The 17943-nt window shown below is 43.0% G+C and overlaps 1 protein-coding gene and 1 non-coding gene across 2 annotated transcripts in view; both read right to left on the bottom strand.

Annotated features, from left to right (window-relative positions):
- The window catches only part of Rnf14 (ring finger protein 14), a 22312-nt gene extending 5110 nt beyond the window's left edge, over positions 1-17202 (bottom strand). The window contains exons 1-7 of the mRNA XM_029472181.1: positions 17057-17202; positions 13965-14137; positions 13320-13481; positions 12129-12280; positions 5297-5827; positions 3864-4092; positions 512-710 (exon numbers count right to left, since the gene is read on the bottom strand). Coding sequence (XP_029328041.1) covers positions 512-710; positions 3864-4092; positions 5297-5827; positions 12129-12280; positions 13320-13473 — 1265 coding nt within the window. The 5' untranslated portion in view covers positions 13474-13481; positions 13965-14137; positions 17057-17202. The remainder of the gene's footprint in view (positions 1-511; positions 711-3863; positions 4093-5296; positions 5828-12128; positions 12281-13319; positions 13482-13964; positions 14138-17056) is intronic.
- Positions 15820-15924, bottom strand: LOC115029949. The gene has a single exon (XR_003835504.1). It is a non-coding gene; the product is annotated as a U6 spliceosomal RNA (small nuclear RNA).
- Positions 17203-17943: the final 741 nt, after the last annotated feature.

The raw sequence follows: 17943 nt of genomic DNA, 5'->3' as shown, positions 1-17943 counted from the left end.
AAAAAAAAAAAAAAAAAAAAGCCAAAAAAACAAACAAACATGGAACTTGACCCGAAAGTTGCATCTAGAAGCAAGGCCCTTGGAGAAGATGAGGGTGAGATAAGGCCATCATTGGAGGCTGGTGACTTTACACAAGAGAGAACTACCAGTGGAGAGAGAACTACACTTCCCACCACTCAATGCTCTGCACGTCTCAGGACAGAACCAGATCGATCCAAAATAAACTTTGTAACTAACCTAGCCTGTGGCCTTATTATTAACAAAAGAGAGCAACATGAAGCATCATCTATTCAATTCTGAAGTGGGCACAATGTACAATAAATTGTATAAAAGCAGTTTGAAAAGAGAAGCCTATAGACACTTAAGGTCAGTTACAGTATTTACTACTGAAATTCCATTTTCAGTCAGAAGGTTGAGTAGGTACCCAAATGCTTTTTCAAAACCTAACTATTACAACTGACCAGTGGGCTTCTGAGGGCACCTGTGCCCTTGAGTCTGCTCTAGAGGTTACCTGTATGGGTGTGCCGCAGAGGTTACCTGTATGGGTGTGCCGCAGCAGGGGCAGCTCTTGGAGTTCTTCTCTAGCCAGTCTTTACTTTCCATCTCCTCCAGGGCCTTCTGAATCACCCTCTTGCCATACCTCTGTTCCAAGAACCTCTTAGTAGCTTCGTCTGCTTGTAGGTATTCATTTCGTAAGTCTATTAATTTCTCTAGAAAAACATTAAAAATAGCCATAATGGGCATGATGGTGTATAGCTTTAGCCCCAGCACTTAGGAAGCAGAGGCAGGCAGATCTCATTGAGCAAACATTAAAGGCTAACCTGGTCTGCATAGAGTTCCAGGTCAGACAGAACTATGTGGTAATATCCTGTCTTGAAAACAAAACAAAAATTCCACAATAAAACCCCAAAATACCCATAATATTTACATATAAAAATTTTAGATCAGTGGAGGAGAGGGGAGACAAAAAGGGGCAATGGAATGATTATGATAAAAATAAATACATGTGTAAAAACTTCATAATGAAGTCAGGGAGTGGTGGTGAATATTTTTAATCCTAGTCTCCAGGAGGCAGAGGCAAGTGGATCTCTTGTGAAGCCAGCCTGGTCTACAGAGGGAATTTCACAACTGCCAGAGCTACACAGAGAAACTCTGTCTTGGAAAACAAAAACGAAAAACAACAAAAATCCATAATAAAACCCATTATTGTACATAATTAATATGCCAGTAAGAACCATAAATATATCGTATGTGAAAATGTGAACAACCTTCTGTAGTTTAAATCTGTCTATTACATAAAGTTTTCAACATGCTGAAAAAAAAAAAATCAAGACACACATAAAAAGACTTATGATTGGAGTAGCTACCATCCAATCCAAATCATAAGATCCAAAAAAAAATACTTAGACCAGGTAAAAGTCCCTTATGCAGCCCGACAGAGGAGGGAGGGAAGCCACCCACTACAAGAGTCGTACTTGCTCAAGTGGCAAGTTTTCCTCTGCCTTTGATTTCTCAATGTCACTATGTTTATATAAAACTAACAATATGTGTTTATCAAAACAAAACACAAAAAACCCCCATGGAGCCAAGTGGCAGAGTGGTTGCCAAGACCTTAACTTCAATCCCCAATGCCACACCAAAATCTCTAGGTTGTAGACACAGATTCTATAATATATAAACATCTGTTATCATAAAACTCCAATTTAAAAATTTTTTTGTTTTTGTTTTTCAAGACAGGGTTTCTCTGTGTAGCCCTGGCTGTCCTGGAACTCACTCTGTAGACCAGGCTGGCCTTGAACTCAGAAATTTGCCTGCCTCTGCCTCCCAAGTGCTGAGATTAAAGGTGTGTGCCACCACTGCCCAGCATAAAACTCCAAATTCTGACATACTAAAATAGAGATTAAATTTTGCTTTGCCGAAGGTGCTCTTCCTAGGGCAGGTAAGATGGCTCAGTGGATGAAGAATTGGCTGCCATGTCTGATGACCTGACTTCAATATTCAGGTCCACACGGTGGAAGATCAACTCCCTCAAGGAGTCTTCAGACCTCCACATTCTCACCAAGATATGAGTGTGCTTCCCACCATGAGAATAGACAGACAGACAGACAGAAAGGCAGACTGATGAACAGACAAATGCAAATTTTAAAGCAGTTCTTCCTTGAGGTTGGAGAGAAGGCTCAGCTGTTAAGAATACTTGCTGCCCCTCCAGAGGACCTGGGTTTCCAGTACAAATGTCATTATGAGGCTCACAACAGCCTGTAACTCCAGCTCCAGGGGAATGTAGTGCCCTCTTCTGGCCTCTACAGGCACTGCTCTCACATGTATACACCCATATTTTTAAAAAGTTCTTTTCACTTTCCCCCCAATACTCCTCAACTGGCTTATACTGCTTCTCTACTACTTAAATGGACTAGGCAACCATTTGCAAAAGTTCCCGCTGTAGATAAAGCTTTTTTTTTTCACAATTGCATTCCATCAGTTTCTCAATACAACTAAAGACCTCTCATTAAAGTCCCAGTTACTTAATTCTTATTTGGGGGATGTGTGTAGTGTATGTATGTAAGAGTACAGACATGTGTACCTGTGCACACAAATGTGGAGGCCAAAGGAGGACATGTGCTATCTTCCTCTATCATTCTCTGCCTTGTTCTAAGACACTAAACCAGAAGCTTGCCCTCTAGGGTATGCTGGCTGGTGAGTGAGCTCCCAGGATCCACCAGTCCTTGTCATACAAAACTGGGGTTTCAGGTCTATGTGGTCATACCCAGAGTTTTACATGAATGTTAGGATTCAGATTCAGGACTTCGTGTCTCTTCCCCACTGACCATCTCCCTGGCCCTGCTCTTGATAGCTTATTAGTTTACTTTCCTCATTCGAGCTCTGCTCCTCTCAAACAATTAGTTCACTGTTTCTTACTCGACCAAGGATGAAAGGTCAGTCCTCCTGTCAGGAATCAATACTTTTATAAATTCAATAGAAGGAATTACTAGAAAGATTAATAACAACTACAAATTTGTATTAGATTTGAGTTATTCTGAAACTGCTCTCTTTAACCCTGACTTTCAATTTCTCTCCCTACCTGTCACAGACACTTTCACTAGTTCTTTTCCATTTGACCACTGTCCTCTTCACTAACTGAGAAAAGGTAGGGCACCAAGGACCAGTCACACTGACAGAAAGGCCCCGATTCCCTAGAGCACCTGCACCCAAACTGGCAGGCATGTGTCTGCCACTCCTGTGTCCACTCCAAACTAGGGGCTCAGGGAGAAGGCATCTGGGGGCTAATGAGACAGAAACACGTGCCGTAGAAGCAAGAGTGGGAGTGTGGATGCCTGCAGCTGCTATCAGGACCCACCTACTCTGGTCACCGGCAGAGTCCACATGCTAGTCTTTCTCCTAGAAAGCATTCCCCTCTAGCCTGCTTCCAGCTAATTAAGCCCCCTCCCCTCAGAGCCATTCCTAACCAGCTCTAGTGTTCTTTCTCCTCCTCAGCACTTACCACTACTTACTGTGTTGTCTGTCAGCCCCACTAGACTGGAAGTTCCACGAAAGGATTTTGTCTCTTCTGTTCATCCCTTTCCCCTAGAGCCAAGATAGTAACTGACAAAGTAACCTCTGAATGAGAATGTCAACCAGCACTCAGCAGGATGTGTCAATCCACCACATCAGCCATCAGACCCAGGGTACACTGGAGCAAACGTTGGTCATAAGTGGCATGCACCTCTGCTTCTAGTAGCTCTCTGCCTTCGAGAGGAATGCAAACTCTACAGGTGTGAGAGCTCTAATGTACGGATGGAAGTTACGGGCCTTCACAAGGGAAAACAAAGGCTACTGGATGAGGGTTGGGTTCAGTTACAACATACCTGCAGTTACCTTACATGGAGAAAGCCCGTGATAGGTCAGTCTGCATAAGGTACAGAAGGCAAAATTGCAGCTGGAGCAGATAGCCATGGTACCACCAGGCTCTTGCATCACAGGGAGCTGGCAGCATGGACGGGGACAATACACCACATCTGCCATTAGATCCAAGGTAGACTGCAGGAGGAGACGGTCATAGCGAGCAAACAAGTCTGCTTCTACCAGCTCTTTGACCTGAGAGGGAATATAAAGCACCACAGATCTGAACATTTCCCAACTAGCTCTGGTTCTATGAAGACTCAGAGGCTGCTGATATAAAATAGATAGGTACAAAAGTCACACCCTATTCTCATTTCAGAAGCGAAGCAGGTTTTGCAATAGTTTATACCCTTTTGGGGGTACAGGGGGAAGCATGGTTGAGATGAATTTTCCTATGTAGTCAGTCAGACCAGCTTTGAATTTTCTGAAGTCCACCTGACTCAGCCTCCTATGCCTTTCTCTGACTGACGTTGTGGTTATATGGATCCACATATTGGTTAAAACTAAGGCCGGGCGTAGCACACACTTTTAGTTCCAGCACTCAGTAGGTGGATCTGAGTTCAAAGCCAGCCTGATCCACAGAGCTAGTTCTAGGACAGGCAGGGAGGACTACACAGAGAAACCCTGTCGAGAGAGGAGAGAGAAAACAGAAATCTGCTTATTTATTTATTTGTGTGTATGTGTGTGGGGGGGGTGGTTAAAAGATGACCTGAGAGAGTTGGTTCTCTCCTAGGTTGAACTCAGGTCATCAGGCTTGGTGGCAAGTGCCTTTACCTGCTGAGCCATCTTAATTTTTTGAGATGAATCTCATGAAGCCCAAATTAGCCTTGAACTTACTAAGCAGTCAAGGATGATGTTGACTCTGGCCTCTACCTCTGGAGTATTGGGATTAGAGGTGGTTGGGTATGTCCACACCCGTCTTATAGCATTCTTTTTTTTTTTTTTTTAATTCATATTTTTTTTATTAGGTATTTTCCCAGTTTACATTTCCAATGCTATCCCAAAAGTCCCCCACCGGCATAGTATTCTTAATAGACACAATGAAACACCTGTGGATTGCATCTAAGGACTTGGTCTATCCCATGAGTACTATCATGAAAGTTTGTGACAGTTGGGGTGTGACTTAGTGGAAAAGGGCTTGTCTAGCATATATGAGGCCTAGGGTTGATCCTCAATACTGCTAAATAATACATTAAGTAAAATGCCTGTGGTAAGTGTGGTGGCAACCACCTTTAATGTCAGTATTTGAGAAGTGGAGGCAGGAGGATAATGAGTTTAGTCCAGTCTGGGATATACAGAGAGAACCTATTTCAAAAGGAAACAAAAGAAAAATTTCTGAGATGATTCCCTTTGTGAAAAAGAACCCGGAGGGCACATGACATGGACAAGAGGACAGTACCTGACCAGGAGTAGCCACTGAAGAGCACTGCGGTTCTGGACAGTTGAGGCATTTAACTTGACCATCTTTGATCTGGATTTCAAAGTAATCCTTCAGACAGGCTTTGCAGTACACATGCTTGCACTCCAAGAAGTGCATACAGTCACTACCCAGCTTCTCACAGAAACAGATGCTGCACAGGAACAGTTTACTGTTGAAGCACTTCGTCTGCCGAGCTTGATTGAAGTCCAGGATCTCCTGGATCAGACTTGGCAATGATTCTACATCCTGTACAGCTCTCTCATCCACAGTTTCTTCTTGGTCTACATCCGCCGCAGCAGCTCCTCCCACACCAAGCTCTGTGCTGGAAGAGGCCTGGGCTGTTGCCCTTCTCTGAACTTTTTTCTGAGACCCCATCTTGAGCTCAAAAGGAGAGACAATATTCAGGTAGGTGAGGGTCTCCTCCTTAAGAAACTGCATCCAGGCAAACAGCACCACGCTGCCTCGGTGTTCTTCCCACAGGTTGTCTAGGTGCTTGCAGAGAGCAGAGAGCTGGGAGAGAGCACATGAGGATGCTGAATTTGAAAAGATGATGACAGACCAGCTCCTGACCTGCTGAAGCTTATTTTAGCATGGCTTCCTGACATTTCTTTCTTACTTACAAAACAGTACCAACATTCTCACCAAATTGTTCAACGATCCAGGAACAGGAGCCAGAGTAAATCAAAATCAGAATCTAGAAGTAGCATGAAGACAAGAGGCTGCCACGGACACAGAACCAGGTTGCTGTTTAAGCTTTTAGAGTCAGTCTGTAGCTCATGTGTCAGAAGGAATCTGGTTCTAAGGGGACTGCTTCTCTTACGGAGCCTACCCTTCCTCATCGGTGGTCTGGAGTGTGATTAGAAAGGGAACACGGCACAGAAGCATCCTAGCCTGCAAGCTCTCACTGCACTTGTATCTGGGTAGGAACATGTGGCAGTCACCTGTGTTCTCTTCCCCCACACCCTCCTGTTCCTCTTTTGGATTAACTGTACTTCCTATAACAAATCTATCTAACAGAAATGTGTGAGTCACATATGAACAGTAAATGGGCTGAAACAAAAAAAAGTAAATAAATAAACAACAACAAAAGAATCATTCAAAACCAGGAACACAGCTCAACCGTAGAGTGCTTGTTTATCTAGTCCACAAGAAACAACAAAGCAAAAACATCCAAGAAAGGATAGTGTCTTCAACACACGGCGCTGGAAAAACTGGATATTCACACTCAAAACAGCCAAACTAAAAGCATACCCCCAACACATACACCAGTTACAAAAATCAACTCAACATGGAGGAAAGCTTTTGTCAAACGTCACAGCTTCTGCGGAGCACAGGGAACAATGGAGCGCAGGGGTGACCTACCAGGTGGGAGCAAACAGTCATGTTGCGTACAACACCCGACAAGGTAACACCCAGCATAGACGACAAATTTCAAAAGCAAAAGTCTCCAAAATACCCTGCTTTTTTCCTTTCTGGTAACAGTGGGAATGGAACCCCGGGCAGATGCACTGCCATGAGCCAGAGCTCTGAGTCTTCTCCTACCTTGGTACGCCCTTGCTAAGCCTGCCCAGGTTTGCCTTTTAAAACATCCTTGTTTGTATGTAGTTCTGTGTGGGTACAAACATGCACGTGCATGGCCTGTATGTGAGGGTCAGAGGACGGCTGGCAGGAGTAAGTTCTCTCCTTCAATTGCATGGGTTTTAGGAATCAAACTCAGTTCATCAGGCTTGAGTGGCCCTGCCTGCAGAGCCATTTTATAGGGCCAGCCCTTCAACTTTTGATGTTCCTGCCTCACTCAGCCTCCTGAAGATCAAAGGCTACTGCTACCAGACCTGGTTTAAGCAATGATATTTAAGTAAGCATTAAGCAATATTAAGTAATATCTGGGGTATTACTCAATGACAGAAAGCATACATAGCATGCACAGGCCCTAAGTTTAATTCCCAGCCGCTTTTAATACACACAGGGCAATACCTGACAATTCTTTTTTTTTTTTTTTTAAGATTTATTTATTTATATATAAGTACACTGTAGCTGTCTTCAGACACACCAGAAGAGGGAGTCAGATCTCATTACGGATGGTTGTGAGCCACCATGTGGTTGCTGGGATTTGAACTCCGGACCTTCGGAAGAGCAATCGGATGCTCTTACCCACTGAGCCATCTCACCAGCCCCTGACAATTCTTAAATGAAGACATGAACTTGCCAGGCAAAGCTCAGTTACACTAACTTCAGTGATGTAAAACCCAGACACAGTGAGGCAGTGGCACAAATAGCTAGCATCAAAAACTGAGTGCTGGCAAGGATGTCGAAAAGGGGACATTGGGCATCCTCTCAGTAAGAACGTGGATTAGTGTAGCTCTGTGAGAAACAGTGTAAAGGTTTCTCAAAGACTCAAAACCAGAACTACAATATAATCCAGCAATCCTACTACCAGGTATGAAGTGTCAGGAAATGAGACTGTGTGGATCGTATACACTCCTATGTAGCAGAGCTGTTCGTTATTGCTAAGGAAGGAAATAACCTAAACGTCCATCACTAGCTGGATATGTAACGATGGAATACTGCCCATCTACAGAAAAGAAAGCCTCGTATTTGCAACATGGATGAAACTGGGAATCACCAGGCTCAGAAACACAAGTACTGAGTGGTTTTGTTCATATGTCAAATATAAGAGTTAACCTCATATAGGCACGGCAAGGTATAATACCTTTAAGTATGCCTGTTTAAGCGAGGCAGAAGAATCAGGAGTCTGAGGTCATCTTCCTTTTTTTATATTTTGCTTTGTTTTTGAGACAAGGTTTCTCTGTGTATCTTTAGCTGACCTGGAACTCGCTCTGTAGACTAGGCTGGCCTCAAACTCAGAGATCTGCCTGACTCTACCTCCTGAATGCTGGGATTAAAGACATGTACTACCACTACCTGGCTTTTTTTTTAAGGGGAGGGGGCTGGAGGGATGGCTCAGCAGTTAAGAGCATTGGCTACTCTTCCAAAAGACCCAAGTTCAGTTCCCAGAACCCATAGAGTGGCTCACAACCATCTGTAACTCCAGTCCCAAGAGACCTCATACCCTTTTCTAGCCTCTGTGGGCACTGCATTCATGTGGTGCACAGACATACATGCAGGCAAGGACAGGGAAGTGAGGGATGGAGGAAAGCTGCCTAGTGCTCACTATGTCAAGGTACAAGAACATGAGGTCCCATGTGCACACAGTAAGGAGATGTTGATAATAATGTAATAGCACAGGCCTGACATCCTAACACTTGAGAGATGGAAGCAAAGTAATTGTGAGTTTAAGGCCGGTCTCAGCTACAGAGAGAGAATCTGGACCACAAGAACCCCTGACTGAAAACAACAAAAGTCACTATATATTTAAAAAAAAACTAGGAGGGGAAAACCTGAAGAAAGGGTTTTGAGTGTTTTCACTATAAAGCAAATATCACATATTCCTATATGCCAAAATACTTAACCCCATAAGGATACACAACTTATATTATCTATTAAGTTGAAATAAATTTAAGTAAACTAATATCCCAGTGCACACCTCCAGGCCCAGCACTTGGGAAGCAAAGTGAGGAGGATCAGGAGTTCAAGGGCATCCGAGAGTATACAGTGGGCTGAAGACCAGCCAGAACCACCCGACTTCCTCTCAAAATTTCTTTTAAAATTGTGAAATTGAAAATACTGTTCAAAGTTTCAAAACTGATTTTAGCCAAGTCAGCAGGAATAACTTTTTTTCTTCATTTATAATAAACGTTTCTCCTTTCAGTCAGGGAACTGGATTCAGGGACCCTGCTTGGCAAGAAGCAGTCTAGCACTCAGCAAGACCCCCAGCAGACAGCTTGACAATCCTCTTCTTACACAGCAGTGGTCTGGAGCAGAGGGAAGCAGAGTGCCACAGGCCCTGAGCAGTAATCCCAGGCCCTCCACGTGTTCTGCTGCCAAAAAACAAGCGCTCACTTCCATCAAAGTTAAACTGTTTTAACTTTTCCATCTAAAACTGGTCCTTCTCATTAGGAAGTCAGGCATAAGAGGATTTCCCAATAGAAATGCAAAATATTTGTAGCTGGAGCTCAGAAATTATAAGCAGCTTTTCTTTTTTTTCAGGTAAACACCTAAAAACAAGCCCTTCCAGATGGCAAGCAAATTTTGTAAATTAAATCCCAATGAAAAAATACCATTTTCTGTTCCTTGCTCTGTATGGTGCTTCTGATAATTCTGCATCCGCACTTACTTAATATTTACTGACATCCAAAGCTTTCACTTACTTAATATTTACTGACATCTAAAGCTTTTTCGTATTTGCTTCAAGCTTTTAATATGAACCATGCTTTTTGAGAAACCTGCTAAAATACATAAAACGTAAGACACATTTCTTTTAGGAGTTTTATTTGATTTGTTTTACATGTATGAGTGCTTTGCCTGCACATATACAGAAGAGAGCACTGGAGTCCCTGAAGCTGGAGTTATAGATGGTTGTGAACTGGCAATGTGGTGCTGGGAATTAAACCAGGGTCCCCTGCAAGAACAACAAATGTTCTTGACCACTGAGCCATCACCTCTCTAGCCCCAAAGTGTAATAACTATTTTTAAGATTTATTCATTTATGTATATGAGTATACTGTAGCTGTCTTCAGACACACCAGAAGAGGGCATCAGACTCCATTACAGATAGCTGTGAGCCACCATGTGGTTGCTGGGAATTGAACTCAGGACCTCTGGAAGAGCAGTCAGCACTCTTAACGCTGAGTCATCTCTTTAGCAGGTGTAATGACTATTTAATGAGGAAGCGCTGCATGCCATGTAAGTGAAGTTTGATAAAGAGACCATTCTTTTCCCTCCTTTCTTCTCCAGTTCCACTTCAGAAGAGACATGCATATAAATGTGAAGTAGGGAATAGAGAGGAGAGAGAGGTGTATACGGTGGAGTAGGGAAAACAACTAGATAACTCCCGCACTCCTGATTCTATCTATCCATCCAACAGAGAATGACAGGTCCATGTGTCCATTTTACAGGTAAAATCCACAATGCTATGGAGTCAAGGTACAGCAACAAAGACTGAACTAAGAAACACAACTGTAAAGGCACAAGCCTTTAATCATAGCACTCGAAAGGCAGAGGCAGGCAGATATCTGTGAGTCTGAAGCCAGCCTGGTTTACAAAGTGAATTTCAGGACAGTCAGGACTGTTACACAGAGAAACCTTGTCAGTCTTGAATATCAAAATCAAAATCAAAAAGAAAAAGAAAAAAGAAAAAAGAAACACAACCAATTAAAACATGGAAAGTAATGAACCCTTCCCTATGCCCTAGTACACCCCAAAGCTAGCAGTAAGTAGATACTAAGATCTGAAAGTCATATATCCAATTAACCGATCCTTTTTATGTGCATGTGCTTAAAGCACATGACAGTATGCAGAGTATCAGTAACTCTATGGATCTCTAAACATCTAAAGAACTTGCTTAATGTCAGTGGTCACAAATGGTAGCCTCAACAGATAATGAGCTACCTTCTACCTACTGCTTCTGGCTAGTTATTACAGTATCTTTTTCTAGTCTGCAGGCATTATCCCCTTTAAAGTTTAACTTCCTTTTAAAATTACTATAATCTTAATTCTTGCAAAGGTACCTTTTTAGAAAAGCTTAGGTGGGAGAACAAAAACTATAATATAAAATCAAGTGGGTTGTTGTACACATATAACCCAGCTCTCAGAGAGCGGAGGGAGGGAGGGAGGACTCATGAGATTTAGCCCAGCCTGGGCTTTGCAGCAAAACTCTATCTTCAGAAATAAACAAACATATCAAAACTGTATGACTAGAGGGAAAAACTAATGAGCTATCTCCTTGAGGTCAACAATAGACAGCTTTTGTCTTAATATCAGCTTATCGATCTTCATAACTTCAAGAAAAGTAGCTATTGATCTATCGCATCTCAGAACACTGTACTAGCTTCAAGTCATATTTACGTCTTAATCAAACCCTGAGGTTGAAGAGAGGCACGTGAAGGCTCCAGACATAAAGGACAGAGTCAGAAATGCTAATTACCCTAGTTTGATCAATACATGCTCTACACAACTGAAATATCACACTTAGCCCCATAAATATGTACAATTATTAACTACTAATAGACAAGTTGATATTATTAGGAAAGGATAAACAGCACAGAGAGAAAGAAGGCTTTCAATATAAGGTATCAAGTCTCAGAAAGTATCCACAAGAACTGCACACATTTCCATTAGTGTGCACTTACAACTAAGTGACAATTATCCATTACTAATATACAGATTTTATGGAGAAGCATCTATTACATTTATGCAGGAATTTGCTTATTATAGAAATTTAGCTCAATTTTCTGTTGTAATTACAATTAAATCTTTGATTTAAGGAATGAATAAGAAACTAAGAAAAATAATATCATTATCTAAGGAAAATAAGGAGGACTTTGTCTGAAGGAAAAGAAACAATACACTTGATTAAAAACCATTGCTGTTGCAATGCATAAGGATTAATTAAGTTTTGTTTACTGCCATTCTTTCTTTCTCCAGTACTGAGGCTAAAACCCAGGACCTTGCACATGTGAGGTAAGAATTCTTTCTACCTCTGAGGCACATCCCCAGCCCTGCCATTCTTCTAAAATCATCAAGCATTTTCAATTCATTAGCATTAGGATTCATGAACACTAGGGGGAAATTTACAAAATCAAATCCATTTGTTCTTTATGCACTGAATTAAAGATCACCAAGGTAGTCTTCAATTAAAGACGATGTTAAAAGTTTCTAAAAATGGATAGGAAAAATTAAGTTTTGGGTCTACCTGAGTTGGTGACAGCCATTTGCCACTAAGTGTGAATGAAGGTGGGGAGGAGGATGGATAATCTGGTGGCAGTTCAAAGTTCAGCACAAGTGGTGGCAGAAAGCAAATGGTGTATTCAAAGCCACTATTCTGGAGAGACTCATTTGAATTGCCTGAACCAAAAACAAAAATCAGAAAGGATCAGTTGATCAGCACTGGAGTGTCCCATACTATCAAGCAGTGCTCAGCCCTGATGCTGTAGTCAAGGGGACAAAACCCTCCCGAAGCACCGTCCATCCCTTAATATTAAGTTTCTAGTCTCTGCCTTCAAAAACAAAACAAAGCAATACCTTTTAAGCCCTTGAAAAATCTACTTAGGTGCTGTGTAATGTATAAAGCCACACAACTCATTCTTGTAAACACTTCCTGGTACAATTCCTAACACTAAGGACCAAGTCGTGAACAATGTTTAACTGTTGATTTATAGTAGACAAAGACACAATCTAGAGAAAAAGACATTTATTTCTATGAGACAACTACGACTTACTAAGACCAGCACATGCCAACTAGTCATGAATCGGTTGGGGAAGTTTGTGCCAACAAAATATTATCAGGCTTGAGGACATAACACGGCACACAACACAGCCACAGGCTCATCTAAGTGATCTCAGCTTCTAGAGAAACATTGTGAGAAAATGTGCATCAAGATCTCTGCAAAGGAACCTCAGTTTTGATTTTCTCCAATAAAAGGTGGCCGAGTAAGAGCATGCCCCACACCTGCCCCATTCCTGTAGCCTCGATTCTAGAAATCAAGCAGAAATCAACCATGTGGCCCTCCAGGGAGCGCCAAGAACCCTTCGCAGTGACACATTACTGTCTGCTTTCTTTTATTACCTCCGATAATCAACAGTTGTACCGATCAACTACTAATTAGAAGACTAGCTGCATAAAATATGCAGGATATCTCAATTCAATGGCCAAAAAAGCAGGATCAAATGGAAAACTTTTTCACCCCTCCCCCAGTTTAATTTTAAAACAGAAAATACAATAAATCTGTCACTAATACTTATCAATAATCCTTTAGGACTATAGACACAAACGACAAGTAAAGTATAAGAAATTGAGAATACTTTCTATTTAGAAAAAGCTATGTTAAGATATTAACTAAATAAATAAAATATCTAATTAAAAAAAAAGGTATTATTAACTAACCGCTCACGAATATTTTGAAATTCTGTGGCAGATCCAAATAGATCCTGGTTTCTCCTCCTTGGACAGACTCAGCTTTTCTAAATTCATCCGCATCATAAATACTCGCCAGGGCCAGTAGTTCATCCTCCTGGGCTTCCAGGTCTTCTGCCGACATTGAACTTGCTGGCTCGAAGACAATCATTCAAAGCAGTTAACAAAAGAATGCACACAATGGGAGAGGTTTCATGGTATATAAAACTTCCTCACAGATAACTGCAAAGGACTTCACCATCCTCTTTTCTGCTGACTCCCCAGGCACCCCAGAGCTAACAGCTAGCTGGTCGCTGTGTGCTTAATGACTAATCCAGGAAGACAACTTTGCCTTGCTTCCTACAACTACTTTCTGAAACTGAAATGGGGTCTGAAACAAAAGTGAGAGGAGCACAGTTTGCATCCTAAAAGACGCTGCTACAAAATATGAAAAGCATTTAAAGGACTCCATTTTCTTTCTTCTCATTTTTTTTTTCTAAACCCCCCATATCTGAAACAATTCTGTTTTCAAAAAAAAAAAAAAAAAATACTGCTTTTCCTCAGCAGTTGTTAAGTTCCGCTTAAGCTTAGCCCTGTCTAAAGCACAGACATGTTCCATTTGAGGTCACGTAGTACCTGTTAGTAACAACCAGAAGAAAAGGATATTAATGCTGCTGCAATCTGTATTTCACTTTGGCTTGGAATTTGTGCAAATCCCATTTATTTTCTAGCCAGTGAAGTTAGACTGAAGTTGGATAAGAAACCAAGATGTGAGATTTGCGTCCAATATACTACAGAAAGTCTGCCATCTGCAAGACAGAAACAGGGAAGATGTGTGAGGATTCTCTTCAGATCCTACCTGCACTAGCATGACTTCAGCCAACTCCCCACCTACTACACCAACCCTGATCCACAGGTAGTATTAATCTCCCAGAACAGACTGAGTCACATGGTTACAGGGCAACCGCACGTTCCCCAGTAATAACACCTTATCAGCCGCCCTCAGCCTGTAACTGAGGTGGTTATAAGAGGTGACACCATGCCCAACAAGTATCTTAAATTTGGTTTTTTGTTTTTTTTTTTTTTTGCTTTCTCCCTCTTTCTTCTACTTCTGTTCCTTTGTTCCCTATCCCCTCTGGCTTTTTATTCTCACCTGCTAATAAATTAGCCTCGAAAGTGACATAGTTAACTCTCAAGGTAGGATAACATTTTAAAACAGAACCAGGGCATACATACGTGGAATGGAAGATTTACTCAGTGTTTACAGCCAGGCCTCCATGACTGAGGCTCTAGCTCCATGGGAGAATAACCTCTAAATTGGAGTTTAGTTTTAGAGAAGTGTGGTCCACAGGTGGGCTATGGGATGTGAGAAACATCTTGAAATTATGTGTAAACATGTTACATAAAACTTTAATTTTTAAATCATGTTTTCAGAAATGATTCCCAAATAAGTCATACCATAATTAGATTATCTTATAAAACACCAAATGTGTATGGTACTAAGTCCAATCACATTACCTTAACTGAATCTTTAACAATCTGACCAGAAAGTAGCACAAGTTGAGGCCAGGATTAAGCCTTTTGTTTCATAGTAAACAGATACGAGAGATGTATTTATTGACTTTATGGTTTTAGGTTAGCATTCTCCATCTTGTCTGCAAATCAGAATCTCCTGAGGAAACTGCTTTTTGAAATTCCAGTACCCAGGTGGGGCGGTGGCGCATGCCTTTAATCCCAGCACTTGGGAGGCAGAGGCAGGCGGATTTCTGAGTTTGAGGCCAGCCTGGTCTACAGAACAAGTTCCAGGACAGCCAAGGCTACACAGAGAAACCCTGTCTTGAAAAAACAAACAAATAACAATAACAAAACTCTAATACCCAGGCCATATTAAAGATCAATTAAGTCAGGCCTTTATTTCCCACCGGCTTTGGCTTTTATTCTCATCTGCTCATAAATTAACCTTGCAGGTGACATAACTCTAAAGGCAGGAAAACATCTTAAAGCAATCATGGGTTCAGCTTCCCAGTCTGTAGAAATCAGCTACAAGAAGGCTTCACTGCATCATTTTCATACGTAATTTGCTTCTGTTCAAATCCCTCCCCATTTAGCCTTGAATTCCTAGGCAGGCAGTGGTGGCATATACCTTTAATCCCAGTACCCAGGCGGCACAGGTTGGCAGATCTCTGTGAGTTCCAGCCTGGTCTACAGAGCTAGTTCTAGGACAGCCAGGGCTACAAAAAGAAACCCTGTCTTGAAAACCTGAAACCGAAACCAAAACCAAACCAAACCAAACAAAAAACTCAAAAAGAAAAAATGCCTCCCCCTTTCTCTCCATCCTGCTTTGTACCCATCCCACTTTAGCACCCCCTCCCCTTTCAGCATTCACATCACATGTGTTCTATTATCCCCCCCTTCCTGAAAATCTCTATTTCCCCTCTCAGTCTTCTAATTGCATAACCTATCCCCACAATCACTCTCCCATACACACACACAAAATACAGAACACTTCATAAGTTTGCATGTCATTCTGGCACCAGGCCTTGCTAATCTCTGTATCATTTCAATTTCCGTATATGTGCGTCCAGAGAAAGCATACTTCTAGATTTCCAAGAAGTACAGATCCAGACCGATAATCCTTACTCCAAAATACACCTCTTTTTGACAGTCCCCTCATCCTACCTGGCCCCAGCTCAACCAAAAGGCTGGGTCCGGGTGGCCCTTAATTCAGTTTGCTAGCCTTCACTTCCTCTGAATCCATCCACTTAACCTTTGGGGGCAACTTCTAAAATCCCACCTCCACATAATAGTTTCCCAACAGACACCGTCTTCTTTAAAAAACGAACCTTGCACTACCTTTCCTACCAGCCTGCATTAGTCCTTTATGTAACAAGCCCAAGTCTCTTCCATCCTCCTATTAGCATCAAGCCATGCCCTGGACACTGAGAAAATACCTGGAGTAAAATGCAATGCGCAGGAATGAAGGACCAGGGGCACAGCAGTCAGTGACCACTTCGTCACATTCCACTCCTAGAAGGAAGTTGGGACGGTTGTCACAGTAACACTGGTAAGAACAGTAACAATTGGTAAGTTCTTAGCGGTGTCAGGCACTGGACTAAGCCCTTTCGGTGCACTAACTGACGCCAGACTCCACAACCACCTGAAGCAAGTCTTATTACTACTTCATTAATCAAAGATAGACAGATGACAGCCTGGGCTCTTTTCTGGACATAAAATGCGTAATTTCTTCATCTGTAAGCCGGGAGCAAGAATAAACCCTGGCAGCATCAAACAGACAAAATTTAATTATGCTACTGTTGCAAACCGGAAGCTGCTCCAGCAGAACGTGAAGCCCCTCCTCCGCTCGGTTTTCCTAGCTTGGGAAAATCCGATTCATCTTCCCAGCCACTCCCTTCAGGCTCAGGCGCTGGCGCTGGGGTCAGCCCGGGTGTCGCCCCGCCGTCTGCCAATCGCCATGCAGACGTGTTTGTACGCCGCCCCAGCAACAGCGGACAGGATCGGGCAGGGCTACAGGCCCGGGGCTAGCAACGGCGCAGAGGAACGGTCCCCGGGCGTGCCAGAGGCGCAGGGCCCGTCCACCCCGCTCTGTCCCCTCGGCGCCCACGGAGCGGGCCGCCCCGCTCCTTCCCGGGCGGGAGAGCCCGGTGTCAACAGGGCAAGCCCGGCCACTCGACTCTGCCTCGCGCGCTCACAGCGCCTCCCCGTCGTACCTTCCGGCCGCTCAGCCGAGCCGGGCCCTAAAGTTCCGCAGGATGCCCTTGACTGGGCCTCGGCAGACGCTTGCCGGCCAGGCCTGCAGACCAGCCGCAGCACCTGAGCACCGCCTCTTCCGTCTCCAGAGCTGTCAGCTGAGAGGGGCGGATGCCGGCGGAGGGTGGGCTCTGCGCAGCCGCCCTCAGCGCGGCTGGCTCCTGCGCGCCCTCTACAGGCCGTGGCCCCTCGCTGCAGGAGCCTCCACCTACAGAATGTGCAAGCTTCAAACCCTCAAATTTGTACAAACGCAGGTTCTGAATAGCGAGAGTTTTTAACCAATCGCTAAACGTGAACCTGAAGTAACGGTCCACCTAGGGGCAAAGACCCCCTTCATAGTCAATCCCAGACCTGGGATTCACACCTTGAGGTGAATGCTGCATCCAGCGTTCCATGTTTCCCTTAATAACGCATTAACTCACTGCATTTTTTAACTGCTGCATTTATTGAGACTTCAAGCACTGTGCTTAGAGCTATATGTATATTTTCCTGCTCTTTACCAAAGTCTTATTATTAGGGTTCTGTTTGCTAGTCTCTTTTACATAGGAAGTTTGATTATTGACATAATTTAGCCGGATTTAAAATTACATCTCGCCAGGCACTGGTGGCACATGTCTCTAATTCCCTCTAATTCCAGAACTTGGCAGGCCGAGCCAGGCGGATTTCTGAGTTCGAGGCCTGGTCTACAGAGTGAGTTCCAGGACAGCTAGGGCTACACAGAGAAACTCTGTCTCGAAAAACTAACTAACTAACTAGCATCTCCTCTTACTTCACAGCATAGTACAAACATTAGCTAAAACGGACCGGATATTTAAATGTGAGAGGCGTAGCCATACAACCCTAGGAA

The sequence above is a fragment of the Mus caroli genome, chromosome 18 (genome assembly GCF_900094665.2).
Source record: "Mus caroli chromosome 18, CAROLI_EIJ_v1.1, whole genome shotgun sequence".
NCBI lineage: Eukaryota > Metazoa > Chordata > Mammalia > Rodentia > Muridae > Mus > Mus caroli.
Note: the sequence above shows the minus strand (reverse complement) of the source record. Positions and strands in the feature narration are given on the sequence as shown.